Source organism: Arvicola amphibius, chromosome 4, assembly GCF_903992535.2.
Source record: "Arvicola amphibius chromosome 4, mArvAmp1.2, whole genome shotgun sequence".
Classification (NCBI taxonomy): Eukaryota; Metazoa; Chordata; class Mammalia; order Rodentia; family Cricetidae; genus Arvicola; species Arvicola amphibius.
Window position 1 is genome coordinate 71580650 of NC_052050.1, and position 13606 is coordinate 71594255.

Genomic DNA, 13606 nt, shown 5'->3' on the forward strand with positions numbered 1-13606 from the left:
AGGGAAGGACCAAGATGCAAAGAGGACAAGTCTTACCCGAAATCATAGAAACAGTGTCAGTAGGAATGTCTGAGGGACCAGCAAGGGGCCAATCAGAGTGTGAACAGACTTAGTGACCGGGATCCATCTACTGCCACCACCCAGCAACAGCTGCTGCAGCCAGTGAGTTAGATCTTCAAGGTGGTCTCAACACAGACAAGCTGAAGTACCTCCAGACCCTTGAGAGAAATGGATTTGGAAAAGAAGTGCAAAGGGCTTAGGAAATAGATAAGATAAATTTGTAGGGGAAAAATGAGTCTCTAATCTTCTATGTTGTACACACAGGAGTTGAGGAAACACAATGTATTCTGAGAGGCTGTGGAAAGATATTGAAGAGATACTCTAAAATGGGAAGGACATGGGAGCTGAGAAAAGGACCACAGAAACCCCAGAAAAGAGAGTGCTCCTCCCTAAAAGTCTAGTACCTGCTGTAGAAACCATGGAAAGGTCTTCCAGAAGATCCACCTCTAGCCTGCCAAAAAGAACCTTGGACCGTGAAGAGAAGGCGAGGGAATACACAGAGTTCTTACCTGTGGGTATGACCCCTTGGCAGGGTCAGGGCCCGCTCCTGCCTGAGAGGTTTTATCCCTTGTCCGCTCCCACCTACTGTCGTCTCTGCTGTGTCTAAGGAAAGTTGCTTCTGCTTTGATAAGTCCTGAGAGACCTGTCCTCCACCACACCTCTGTCCCAGTCTCTCAAAATTAAACCTCTGAGGGAAGAGAGCTTCCTGCAAAGTTCTCCAGTCATCTCTGGGGCCACAACAAACTCCCTCCCAGGGGGAAGACATAGTGGTAACTAGGGCATGAGGGTTTCTGTGGACCAACTTGGGAATACTGGGTTTTCCTGCCATTCCAAAAACAAGTAGGAGCTTTGGCTTTTGTGTAATGCGTCTACTTTGATGTCAGTCAATAAGTAATGTATGTAGTTAGAATCAACAACTACCTGGAATATTCTAGAGCCTCACACTTCTGCATCTTCCAGCTTCCCATTGCCTGACCCACTTAGTGTAGTTACACTGCCCCTTACCTCATAGTTCAATTGTACTGTGTTTCAGTGCAGTCCCCAGAAGTATATACAAACACACCCAGAGGTCACTTGTTCCTGGCACTGTCTACCTTCTGCCCACTATGCTGTAGGTTCACAGAAAAATGGGTTTCTCTCATACTAAGAAATTGTCAAGACAAAAGGTAGCATACCACACTGACAAGCCCAGCATTAGGAAGCTGAAGCAGAAGTATTGTAATTCTGAGGCTAGCCTGGGTGGGTGAGACCCTGTCTCAGAAAACAATGCAAACAAAAAGGTAGTGTGGGACAGGCACTAGGAAGACAACATCAGAAAAGGCTAGGTTATAGAGACCCACAAATGTGAGCTTGTTCCACCTTGACTGGAGGTCAGAGAGTTTGTGCTTAATTTTGCTCTTTCAAAGTTGTTGACAACAGGTGTGGCTACACACCCTAACCTAGGGTGTGGTTACTTGGTGTTTTGGACATTAAGATGGTCTGTAGAGGTGGATCCGCTCTACCCTGACCAAAGATCAAAGAATTCAAGCATATTCCTGCTCCTCCGTTTTTATTTAGGAGGTTTGACACAGGGAGTGGCTGCCTACAGGATTTTTGGTCTAGGGTGTGTTCATTGCATATCCTGCCCCAAACATCACATGCTTTACTCAGATAATAATGGCTTGATGTCTCAAGTATTGAAGCAAGTAACTGTTCTGTTTGTCCTTTGATGGAGGAATGTCTATGTGTTACTTTCATTGGTTAATAAAGAAACTGCCTTGGCCCTTTAATAGGACAGGAAATTAGGTAGGTGGAGTAGACAGAACAGAATTCTGGGGGAAAGAAGGCAGACACTTCAGGCAGTCACTATAGGCAGTCGCCATGCTTCTCCTCTCCGAGACAGACGCAGGTTAAGCGACCACCTTGTGGTGCTACACAGATTACTAAATACGGGTTAAAGCAAGAGGTGGGAATTAACCAATAAGAGGCTGAAACTAATGGGCCAGGCAGTGTTTAAATGAATACAGTTTCCGTATAATTATTGCTGGTGTAAAGCTAGCCGGGTGGCGGGACGCAGCCCCGCTGCTCCATCTACAGTCCTTTGTGTCATCTTGTCTTTTGTATTCTTCCCCCATTTTGTATTGGGGTATAAAAGCATATGGAAAATAAACACAGGCAGATTCAGTATTTAGTGTACACTGAGTTGTCCTCCTGGTACCATCCTATGTCTCTGTGTTTCTTTCATATATCTGTTCCTCCTCCTACCTAACATCTCTAATCCACATACCCCTGCCCTAGAACATACAACCCATTGTGGCTGGACCACAACAGAGGTCACCCCCCCTCCAAATGTGGCTTATGACACTAGATGAGAATCTTAATTTAGAATTTAGGCTTAACTTGGGCAAGTGACTTAACCAAGACATGGTCCAATATCCTGTGAAAGTTAAATGAGAATATAGTCATGTCCCCATTGTAAGTCCTAAAACTTAGAGTGTCACTTCCCTTCATTTTCTCTAAAGCCTGTCAGAAGAGTGTGGTATTCAAATAGACGCATCTTCTAATTTATCCTCTGTCTTTTCCATGTCTCTTGCTTTCCTATGGCTGGTTGTCTTCCTCCTCCAAATATTAACCCCTCTGCTTCCATATTATGTGTTCTATTTCATTCTCTGTTTCTCTTCCCCCTCTCATTTGCAACCTGCTCCACCTTTCTCAGGGTCTACTTTCTACTTTAACCTGGGGAACAGAGAGAGAGAGAGAGAGAGAGAGAGAGAGAGAGAGACAGAGAGAGGGAGGGAGGGAGAGAGAGACAGAGAGAGGGAGAGAGAGATTAAATAATTAAAAGAAAAGTCTACGTGTAAAAAAAATTATTACAGCATTTACCAGACCTTCCTAAGTTTAAGCCAGACAAAATTGCAGCACAGAGAAGGGGAGGCAGACACAAAGCCCCATCCCTGTCCAAGAAGCTATTCACAAATGAGAGTAGCTGGGAGTAGGAAAATCAGTTATCCTCAATGGAGTAACACTGGGTATACCAACCACACTCCAGGGCGGTCTTCATGCCATGCTTATTGTTGTGAGTTTTCTCTTTTCTTTTGAAAGAGAGAAGCAATATGAAGTGGGGTGGGTGTATGCATGGGTGGGAATCTGGGAAGAGTTGAGGGACAGAGAAAATATGCTAAAAAATATACTGTATGAAATTCTAAATGAAAGAGAAAACATAGCTTATTTGTTTTTCTGAACTTAGTTTATCTCGCTTAACATATTGTTCTTCAGTTGATTTCAGTTTTGTTTACACCTGAATAAAATCATGGTGTGTGTATGTAGCATGTTTTCTTTGTCCATTCAGTTAGTGATAGGCATTTAGGCTAATTGTTCAGAATTGTGAATAGTGTAACAGTACAAACATGGGTGTAAAAGTCTGCCTGTGGTAGGGTGATTCAGTTCTGTAGGTACATACCCGGGAGAGGGATAGCTGGATCTCATGGTAGTTTTATTTTTAGTTTTTTGAGAAATCTCCAAGCTGATTTCCATAGTGACAGCATCATTTTACATCCCCACCAGCACTGCATAGGGATCTCCTCTCCCCAGTCCCCACCAGCACTTGTTTCTATTTTCTTTCTTGGTGGTGTTCACCCTCATGGGAGAGAGCTGAAATCCTGGTGAAGTTTCAGTTTGCATTTTTGAGAGCTAAGAATGCTGAACCCCTTTCAAATACATATTGACCATTTTTATTTCTTCTTTGGAGAACTATTTATTGCGTTCATTAGGTCACTTATTAATTGGATGATTTAGATTTTTGTGTGTTTCATTTTAGGAGTCCCTTATATAGTCATGCTACTAATCCCCTGACTGATGTATTATTAGCAAAGTTCTTTTCTGTTTTTATAGGCTGTTTTTTATTTAAATTATATACATATTTGGGGATTGTGTGTACACAACTGCAGGTGCCCGTGGAGGCCATAAAGTAGTGCTATGGTTTTGGTCCCTGTCCCTTTAAGAGACAAGCCACGCCCACTCCCTCTCCCATCCGCTGAGGCAGGCTGATCTTCAGCTTCCAGCCTGAGCTTGCTCTCTTTTCCATCTTCCTCTCGGAGAGGCAGCTTCACTTCTGCCTCTCTCCCCACTTCTCTGCTTCCCCCCCCCTCTCTCCTCTCCCTTCCCCCTTCTCTTCTTCTTCCTCTTTCTTTGCCCCCCTTTGGCCCCTTCACCCCGCTGTGGAACACCCCCTTCCCTAATAAACAACCTTTCCACGCACGTGGTCGAGTCCCGGGTTCCTCCCTCCAACTCCGCGGTAAACACAAGCCAGGAAGAAACACAACAAGTAGGCATCAGATCCCCTGAGGCTGGAGTTATAGGTACTTAGGAGCTTCCCGATGTAGGTACTGAGAACTGAGCTCTGGTCCTCAAGGGTACCAAGCACTCTTAACTACTGGGCCATCTCTCTAGCCCCTCGGTTGTTTCTTTTCTCTGGCAATTGTTTCCTGGACTGTATAGAAGTTTAGTTTTGTGTTCTCCTGTCTGTCAGTTGGATTGTACCTTGTGCTTTTGGAAGCCTTTTCAGATACTGCTTCCACATGCTGTATCTCAACATGGTCCTTCTCTGCTTTCCCCCAGCTGTGTCAGAGTTTGGGGTCTCATGTCAAGGTCTTTGATGACTTTTGAATTGAGTTAGTGAGAGAAATGGACCTCATATCACGCCACTATAGGAGGATACCAATTTTTCAGGGCCATCTATGAAAGGACCTGTGGTTGAGCCATATGTGGCCAGGCACACACCTGTAATTCCAGAACTTTGGAGGGAAGATTGCCACTGCTTACTAATTGCCAACCTATCTTTCACTTCAGTGAGATACCCTGACACAAAGGAATACAGTGGAGAGAGACGGGGTAGGACACTCAGCATCTTCCTCTGGTTTCTTCATGCATGTACAGGTGCACATATAACACATATAAAACACACACACACACACGAGAGGGATGGAGAGAAAGAGAGAGAGAGAGAGAGAGAGAGAGAGAGAGAGAGAGAGAGCAGTCATTTTTTTCCCAATGAATTTTAGACATCTTTGTCAGAAATTAGGTGGCTATAGCTGTTGGGTTTATTTCTGGGTCTTCTGTTCCATTGGTCTACAAGTATGCTTTTGTATTAACACAGTGCATTTTTTTTGTCATTTGGCCCTTTAGTATAATTAGAGATCAGGCACTGTGATCGCCCCTGCATTGCTGTCTGTGCTGAGTATTATTTGGGATATTTGGAGTCTTCTATACTTCTCTGAGAATTTTAGGATTGTTTTCTCTAGTCCTGAGAAAAGTACTTGGAATCTTGATGGGGATCATATTGAACCCATGGTGTGCTTTTAATAGTAAACCCGCTTTTTCATAACATTGATTCTACCAATCCATGAGCAAAGGGGTTATTTACATTTTCTAGCATCTTCTTTAATTTCTTCTTCAGTGTTTTAAGGTTTTAACTGTAGTAGTCTTTTGCTTCATTTAGGTTAAATTAATTTCTATTTTTGTGTATGTATTCACATGCCTGTATACATGTGGGTATGTGCAACTGTGTGTGAAACTGGATTTTTCTTGTTCATTAGCCACCCTATTTTTGAGACAATGTCTCTCAGTGAACTTAAAACTCACTGATTCAAAAACAAACAAACAACCATCTAACTGATTCAGCTGGACTGGCTGACCTGCAAGCTTCAGAACCCTGTTAGTCTCTATGTCCCCACCCCAGGGATTACAGATGAATGTGGAGGTGTTCAGATTAATAGGTGTGTGACGGGGGTCCAAAATCAGGTCCTTATTCTTGTATAGCAAGTAGTTTCCCAACGGAGCTATCTCCCCAGCCCATAGTTTTTTAAAGCTATGTGAGCGGGATCCCCCACCCTCTCCTCCACCTCAATTTCTTTCTTGGCAAGTTGGCTATTGGTGTATAGAAGAGCTACAGATTTTTGTATGCCGATTTTGTATCCTGGTACTCTGTTGGAAATGTTTTTCGGATAGAAGGCTTTTCTGGTGGAGTCAGTGGGGCCTTTTAATCGTAAAATCTGCAAGCAGAGATACTCTGCTTTCTTCCTTTCCTGTTGGTACCTGTTTCTTTCTCCTGTTACCACCAGAATACTTAACGGCACTAGAGCAGCGGTGATGGTGGCCACCCTTGTTTCATTCTTGGCTTTAGAGGAAACACTTTCGGTCTGTCATCATTTAGCTGGTGTGTGTGCATGTGTGTATGCTTAATAAAGCTTTTATTACATAGAAGCGTGTCTCTGCTCATCCTCGTGACTTCAGAGAGTAGATTATGAAAGAATATTTAACTTTGTCAAAGGCCTTTTTCTGCGTCTCTTGGGACAACTGTTGATTTCTCTCCTTAATTCTATTTCCATCTAGTATTACATTTACTGATTTGCTCGTGTTGAACCAACATTGCATCTGTGGGATGAAATCAGCTTAGTCATGGTGTATGATTTTTCTCATTTAAATTTTTTGTTTTTAATTTCATGTATGAATACCATATTTACTTAATTTCTACCCTTCTCTATCACCTCTCAAACTGCTCCCATGTCTCCCCACTCCTTCTAAAATTCATAATCCTTTTTTCTTTAATTACTATTGTTACATGTTTATACAAATTGCATATGTGTGTGTGTGTTTGTGTGTGTGTGTGTGTGTGTGTATGTATCCTACTGAATCCATTTAGTGATATGCCTATATACATGTGTTTAGGACTGAAACTTGGAATTGAGTAACCTATCAGAGAGCTCACTCCTGAAAAAAAAATATTCCCCCTGTCTCATCAGCCATTGATTGACTGTCACTCTTTATCTAGGGATGAGACATTGTGAAGTTTTCTCAGTCACATTAGCACATCAACGGTCATTGTCACTATGCAGGTCTTGTTTAGGTAACCAAGTTCTCTGTAGTATCCAAAAGACACCACTATCTTGCAGCAGGAATCCTGGTTCTCTAGCTCTTTCAATCCACCCTCTCCGTCTTCCTTGACTTTTCCTGAGTGTCAAGTGTAGGGGTTGCCTTATAGATTATGTGGATCTGGGCACCCACAGTCATGTCTCTGCATTTTGACCAGTTATGGATCTCCATAATAGTCTCCATCTGCCACAAAAATGAAGTGTCTTTGATGAGGAATGAGATCTACACTCATTTGTGGGGCAAGGATAAGTATTTGAATGTGGTAAGACGTTATATTGAGGGCTGGGCATGGTGGCACACACCTTTAATCCCAATACTTGAGGGCGGAGGCAGACAGATCTCTGGGACTTTGAGGTCATCTTTGTTTATATAGTGAGTGCCAGGCCAGCTGGGGGCAGCATAGTAAGAGCTGAACGTGGATCAATAAACTAACTATAAGAATGAAAGCAATAAAATGGATGCTAATATTCAAGACCTTTAATTTGAGAATTAGACAGTCTCAGTTATGATGCCAAAGCCACAATCAGCAAAAGAAAAAACAATAAATAGGACTTTATAAAAATCCTAAAAACTTTTGTGTACCAATAATATTACTATCCAAAAGTAAAAAAGGCAGCCTGGAGAGTGGGAGACAATATCTGTACCTTGCATGTCTGGTAAGGTCACAGTCTCTGCAGCATACAAAGAACAACAACAACTCATGAAAAAAACTCAATTTAAAAATAGGCAAAGGACTCAAATAACCATATATCCCAACATTTTAAAAGACACACCCATTCATGTTCTTGTAAAATTACATTTATTTTTTTTCTGTGCATGTATGTTAAATACATGTGTACCCTGGAATGCATATGAAGGTCTGAGGACAACCTGTGGGGCTTCGTTCTCCCTTCCACTATGTGGGTCCTGGGATCAAACTCAGGTTGTCAGGCCTAGTGGAAGAAGCCTTTACCTTCTGACCAGTCTCACTGGCCCCTGAACAAAACGTGTCACAGAAACCTCAGTTCCAGCCATCTGGAAAATTCCCATTTAAGATATCCACATTTCTTATCCTGAATTACCTCTTAAATAATACAGAATGGAATAAGACAATTTCCAGCCCTCAGCAAGCCTCAATAAAAGACAACTACTGCCAAGAAATAGAGTAAATTTTATTGGAGGGTGATATGCACAGCTGATAAGAACAATAGTGAAGTGGGGCTCCCTTGTGAGGTTTTAAACTCATAGAAAGGGGTCCCCACAACATTCCTGTGAGAAGGGCAGTGTCATGACTCTCCTTCATCTAGAAGGAAACAGAGATTCACACAACAAAAATGCCTTACCAATGCTTAGCAAATAGCTGGTAAGACAGCCAGGCCCTGGACCACAGCTTTTCAATGCTTGCTGCCAACCTTGCAGCGGTCCAGCCCTTTGTGCAGTGCCCCCATCACCTCCCTGTTCCTCAAGCTATAAATGAGGGGATTGAGCATAGGAGTAAGAACTGTGTAGAAGATTGAGACAACTTTGTCATGGCTAGGAGCCCGGTATCGCCTTGGCCTCAGGTAGATGAACATGGCTGCCCCGTAAAAGAGAGAGACAGCTGTCAGGTGGGAGGAACAGGTGGTCAGAGCCTTTTTCCGGGATTGAGCAGAGTGCATGCGGAGCACGGCCCCCAAGATGCGAGCATAAGAGGCCACAATGATGGAGAAGGGGAGGAGCAGCATAAAGACACAGCAAGCAAAGAGCAGGGTGTCAAAGAGGGATGTGTCTGTACAGGCCAGCTTCAGCAAAGCTGGCACCTCACAGAAGAAGTGATCTACGTATCTTGAGCCACAGTAGGGCATGCTCATGGCTGCCACCATCTGAATTATTCCATCAAGGATCCCAAAAGCCCAGGAACTCCCGGCAATCTGGAGACAGACCCTTTGACTCATGAGAATGGGGTAGTGAAGTGGGTGGCTAATGGCCACATAGCGATCATAAGCCATGAGTCCCAACAAGAGCCCTTCAGACCCCACAAGAGAAACAAAAAATCCAATTTGTATGCCACAACCCACAAAGGAGATGGACTTCTTGCCAGACAGGAAGTTGGCTGCCATCTTTGGCACAATGTTACAGACCAACATGAGGTCCATGAGGGAGAGCTGACTGAGGAAGAAGTACATGGGAGTATGAAGCCGGGAGTCAGTGTAGATGAGGAGGATGAGGAGAATGTTCCCACAGAGCGCCACTGTGAAGACCAGCATGACTGCAGAGAAGAGGACCAGGTCAGTCTGGCTGTGGGAGAAGATGCCCAAGAGGATGAAGCCATCTATAGATGATGCATTCGGCCATATTCCCATGGCTCAGTGATTCAGCCACCTGAAAATAGACACAGCGAAGTTCTGAGATGGGGAGGGTATGACTTTGATTCCAAATTCTTCTTTAGTCAGATACAGCTTTTGAAATTCACCAAAATTTAATGGTATTTGTTTTGCAACACAGAGAACCATGGCCTTTCATCTGCCACCACTTTGCTAGTTCACAGAACTGCATTACAAGTCTATATTTGTATACATTACACCAAGAACAAAAGAATCTATTCTTATGAGTCACACAACTACTAGACAATCCTCTTCCAGCCAGCAATATCTCGGCTTTGCTATTCAGCACTGATTTTAAATAGATGGAGTCATACTTTAACACCACTCAGACTGTCTCCTGTGCAAAAGAGAACTAGTGAATTATAAGGGAAGATGATAAAGACCTAGGGATGGGAGCCTGGAGAAATGGCTTTGTGGCTCTTGCAAAGGACATGAGTTCAGTTCCACGAACCTGCCTGAGACAACTCACATCTCCTGTAACTCTGGTTCCAGGGGATCCAAAGCCCTACTCTGGCCTCTGAGGGAACCCACACACATGCACCTTACATTCTCTCTCTCTCTCTCTCTCTCTCTCTCTCTCTCTCTCTCTCTCTCTCTCTCTCTCTCTCTCTCTCTCTCTCTCTCTCTCTCCTCTCTCTCCCCCCCCCTCTCTCTCTCCTCACACCCCCCACCCTCCACACACATTATATATACACTAAATAATAAAATCTTGGGATGTTCTGGCGTTTGTTTGTTTTTGAAATGGGGTCTTGTCCTAACCCCATGGTAGCCATGAAACCACTGAGTAGCCTAGGTTAGCCTTGACCTGAAGGCAATCTTTCTATTTCAGCATTCCTAGTGCTGAATTACAGGTGTGTGATTCGTGTAATTCATACAATACATGCCTGGCTTCTTCCTAAATTTTTTTTTACTCAGGCCAGAGGTGTTGGAATCCTTTTTATTCCAATATTTCTGTAAATCATTCAATTAAGATTCAAGCCATCTGAAAACCTCTTGGTTCTAGAGCCAAGGCTTCTCAGAATCTAATTACTCCTCACTGTGCACACAGCAATTACCACGTTTCATCCTGATAACTCCTTGTGCCTTTCTTCACGGTTCCCCAGCTCTGTTACTAAAGCTGTTGAGTCCTGTTTCCACAATAGTTCCCATGATTCTACTACTGTATGAGGTGATTAAAAAACTCCTGCTGAAAGTACGTCAGTGTCTTCCCAATCTAGTCTAAGACCAATCAAATTCTTATAGACAAACAAGTCCTTCCATGCAAGTGTGCATGTACACACACATGAGCGTACACTCGTACATCTGCACCCACTAAGTCCTTGGAGCTTATACCGTTCCCCAACGCTCATAGTGCTTCCTCGATTTCCTCAAATTGAACACATCTGTATCTTTGGTCTTTCACTTTTTAGAACTTGTCTCTGAGGCAGGCCTTTTGCCCTGATCCCTAGCTCTAACCTGCCTCTATCTTGACTCAAGTGCCAAATTCCCTAGAGATGAAAAGTGAAATTAAAATCTAAGCATTTTACACTATCCAGGCCTTTCCCTGATCCAGTTTTCATTACTCACCTCATTTGGCTGCATATGTGCTCCCCCCCCCTCCCGTTTTAATGCCTACATTGTCTCACTGGAATAAAAACATCATCTATTATTCCCAGCGGCATCTGGGAAGCCCTTAGGGAAGGCATTTAGTTCATAGCTTGACCTCAATGAATATGGATGGCTGAATAAGATAATTCAGATGAAATACATGACTGAAAGTTCCAAGTTCTGAAAGCAGAAAGGCCCCTCCTTCGATTTCAGGGAGTTTGTTTCTGACCTGAGCACAGCAATTTGTGACATGATTTCTTTCTTGGTGAGAAAATGAATGAGAACACAGAAAATAGCTTTGGCTATTTATAAAATATAAGAAGATTCTTCACAAACGGATGGCAGTTGCACCTCTGAGATATTTGTGTGCGGGTGTCTTCATGTCTACCTACCACATTGCAAAGGGAAGGGAAGTGGTTGCCTAGGGCATAAGGCTCTTTGTATAGAAAGACCTGGGATAATTCCTTAGATTAGGATGGGTTACATCAGACCAGTGATTGTTCATTTCTCCACAGAACAGAACATGTCTGATGAGCCAGAATATGGGTTCAGGTATTCTTCCAAATAATGATATCCAGGAATGGAGTTTTCTATAGGAGTGAATTACTATCCCCATAGCCTTAAAGTGAATTGCTGTCCCCCTGGCCTTAAAGTACCTTCTTAGTTATATTAGTCTTAAAACCAACCAGGCAAAATAACTCAGGTCTCTAGTGCTCACAGGAGAGGTTCCCCTTGTGTACTGAGAAAAGTCCATCCTATTGATAGGAAATGAGGACTTTCTGTCACATACACTCCCTACCCCAGCTCTTACACTATAAACTAACAAACATTTCTTTCTCCATCCTAGACGGTTTCCTTGAATCCAGTGGGCCAGTCTTCCCTAAGGAGGACAAGTAGATCCATTGTTGGTCTTCTCCAGAAAAACACATGTCTTCACCTCCCTCCCGGCTCAGTTGTTAGCAGATCAGTCTAGTTGTTAGCGGATCAGTCTAGTTGTTAGCGGATCAGTCTAGTTGTTAGTGGATCAGTCTAGTTGTTAGTGGATCAGTCTAGTTGTTAGTGGATCAGTCTAGTTGTTAGCGGATCAGTCTAGTTGTTAGCGGATCAGTCTAGTTGTTAGTGGATCAGTCTAGTTGTTAGTGGATCAGTCTAGTTGTTAGTGGATCAGTCTAGTTGTTAGCGGATCAGTCTAGTTGTTAGCGGATCAGTCTAGTTGTTAGCGGATCAGTCTAGTTGTTAGCGGATCAGTCTAGTTGTTAGCGGATCAGTCTAGTTGTTAGCGGATCAGTCTAGTTGTTAGCGGATCAGTCTAGTTGTTAGCGGATCAGTCTAGTTGCCCAAGTCATGTCACTCCAAACATCCTTGATTTCTTTCCTTCTCCAGGCACATGTCACAAACATCAGAAGCCACCTACTCCTTATCTGATCAGACCTCCTAAGTACTTCTTATATGCTAGCTCCCACTCAGTCACACCATGAACACTGTCCTCAGATGATACCAGTGGCCTTCTACATGATTGGTCTCCCAGTCTGCACTTGACCTCCACCCCAGTGTATAATGCTGAAGGAAGCCTCATCCCAAAAGAACAAAAACCAAAGCGCTTCCAAAAGAAAAATAAGACTTTCGCTGACGGTCCCCCTATTGCCATTCAGACTTTTCCTTCTGAACTCCTGAAATCCCCTTGCTTCACCCTCCCTGCATTCTTCCTACACCATGGGCTCGTCCCAGTCACAGAGTCTTTGAAGACGCTTGTTCTTCTCTCCTCGCAGAGAAGCTTTGCTTGTTCACTCTCCTCTCCCCTTCTCTGTGAAGACTACCCTGACCACGGAGAACTGAAATCCTTCCTTTGTCCTTCATCATTTTCCTGCCGTGGGTTTTCACAGCAGGAGAAACCTCCGGGCCTGCTGCATTCTATCTGCGTGATTCGTCTCCTGCTTTCTTGGCTACAACCTGTGTTTCCATACATGACTTCAGCTCTTAAGGAGAGCCCCGGACTCCTGTGACAGTGTTGGCATATGTATTATGAGGCCAGTAAACACTTTTTGTTATGCGAAACAATGCGGGACTTTCTCCGCTAGAATTTCGCATGTTCTTTTCCTCCTAAGATCAGCCTTTTAAAAAATAGTTTCTTGAGCAATGACTTCCTTTCTCCTATTTAGAGATAGCAACACAAAAAGAAGCCACTTCATCTTTACAAGGTTATTTGAGAACAAGGGGAGAGACATTTCACTAAAAATGACTGTTCCCCTTTAAAAGGGAGAAAAGAGGGGGCTAGAGAGATGATTCAGGGGCTAAGGCACGGGCTGCTCTTCAGAGGACCCAGGTTCAGATTCCACACCCACATGGCAGCTCACAACCATCCCTAACTCCAGTTCTGACTCTTCTGACCTCTGCGGGAACCTGGCACACATGTGGTGCTCATATATACATGCAGGGAAGGCACCCATACACATAAAATAAATCTTTTTTAAAAAAGAAGAAAAATAATCACTCTAATAGTACCAGACAACCTAAAGCACAAGAAATACTGACCAACACATTGTAACGAAGGAATCAATCACTAGCCAGTAATAAGAGCTGACGGGATGAGAGGAAGTGTGTTAAAGAGAATGACCCTTGCTCACCTTCTGGTGGGTCCCCTGTGGAAAAAAAGTCATTGGCAGAAATGCCCTTTGGAGGAGTTTCTTACTTCAAATGTATTTCACTAT

The 13606-nt window shown here is 43.5% G+C and overlaps 1 protein-coding gene across 1 annotated transcript; it reads right to left on the reverse strand.

Annotated features, from left to right (window-relative positions):
* Positions 1–8342: 8342 nt before the first annotated feature.
* On the reverse strand, positions 8343–9290 carry LOC119812734 (olfactory receptor 56). Its single transcript, XM_038327610.1, has one exon. It carries the CDS (start codon positions 9288–9290, stop codon positions 8343–8345), a length of 948 nt encoding a protein of 315 aa, XP_038183538.1.
* Positions 9291–13606: the final 4316 nt, after the last annotated feature.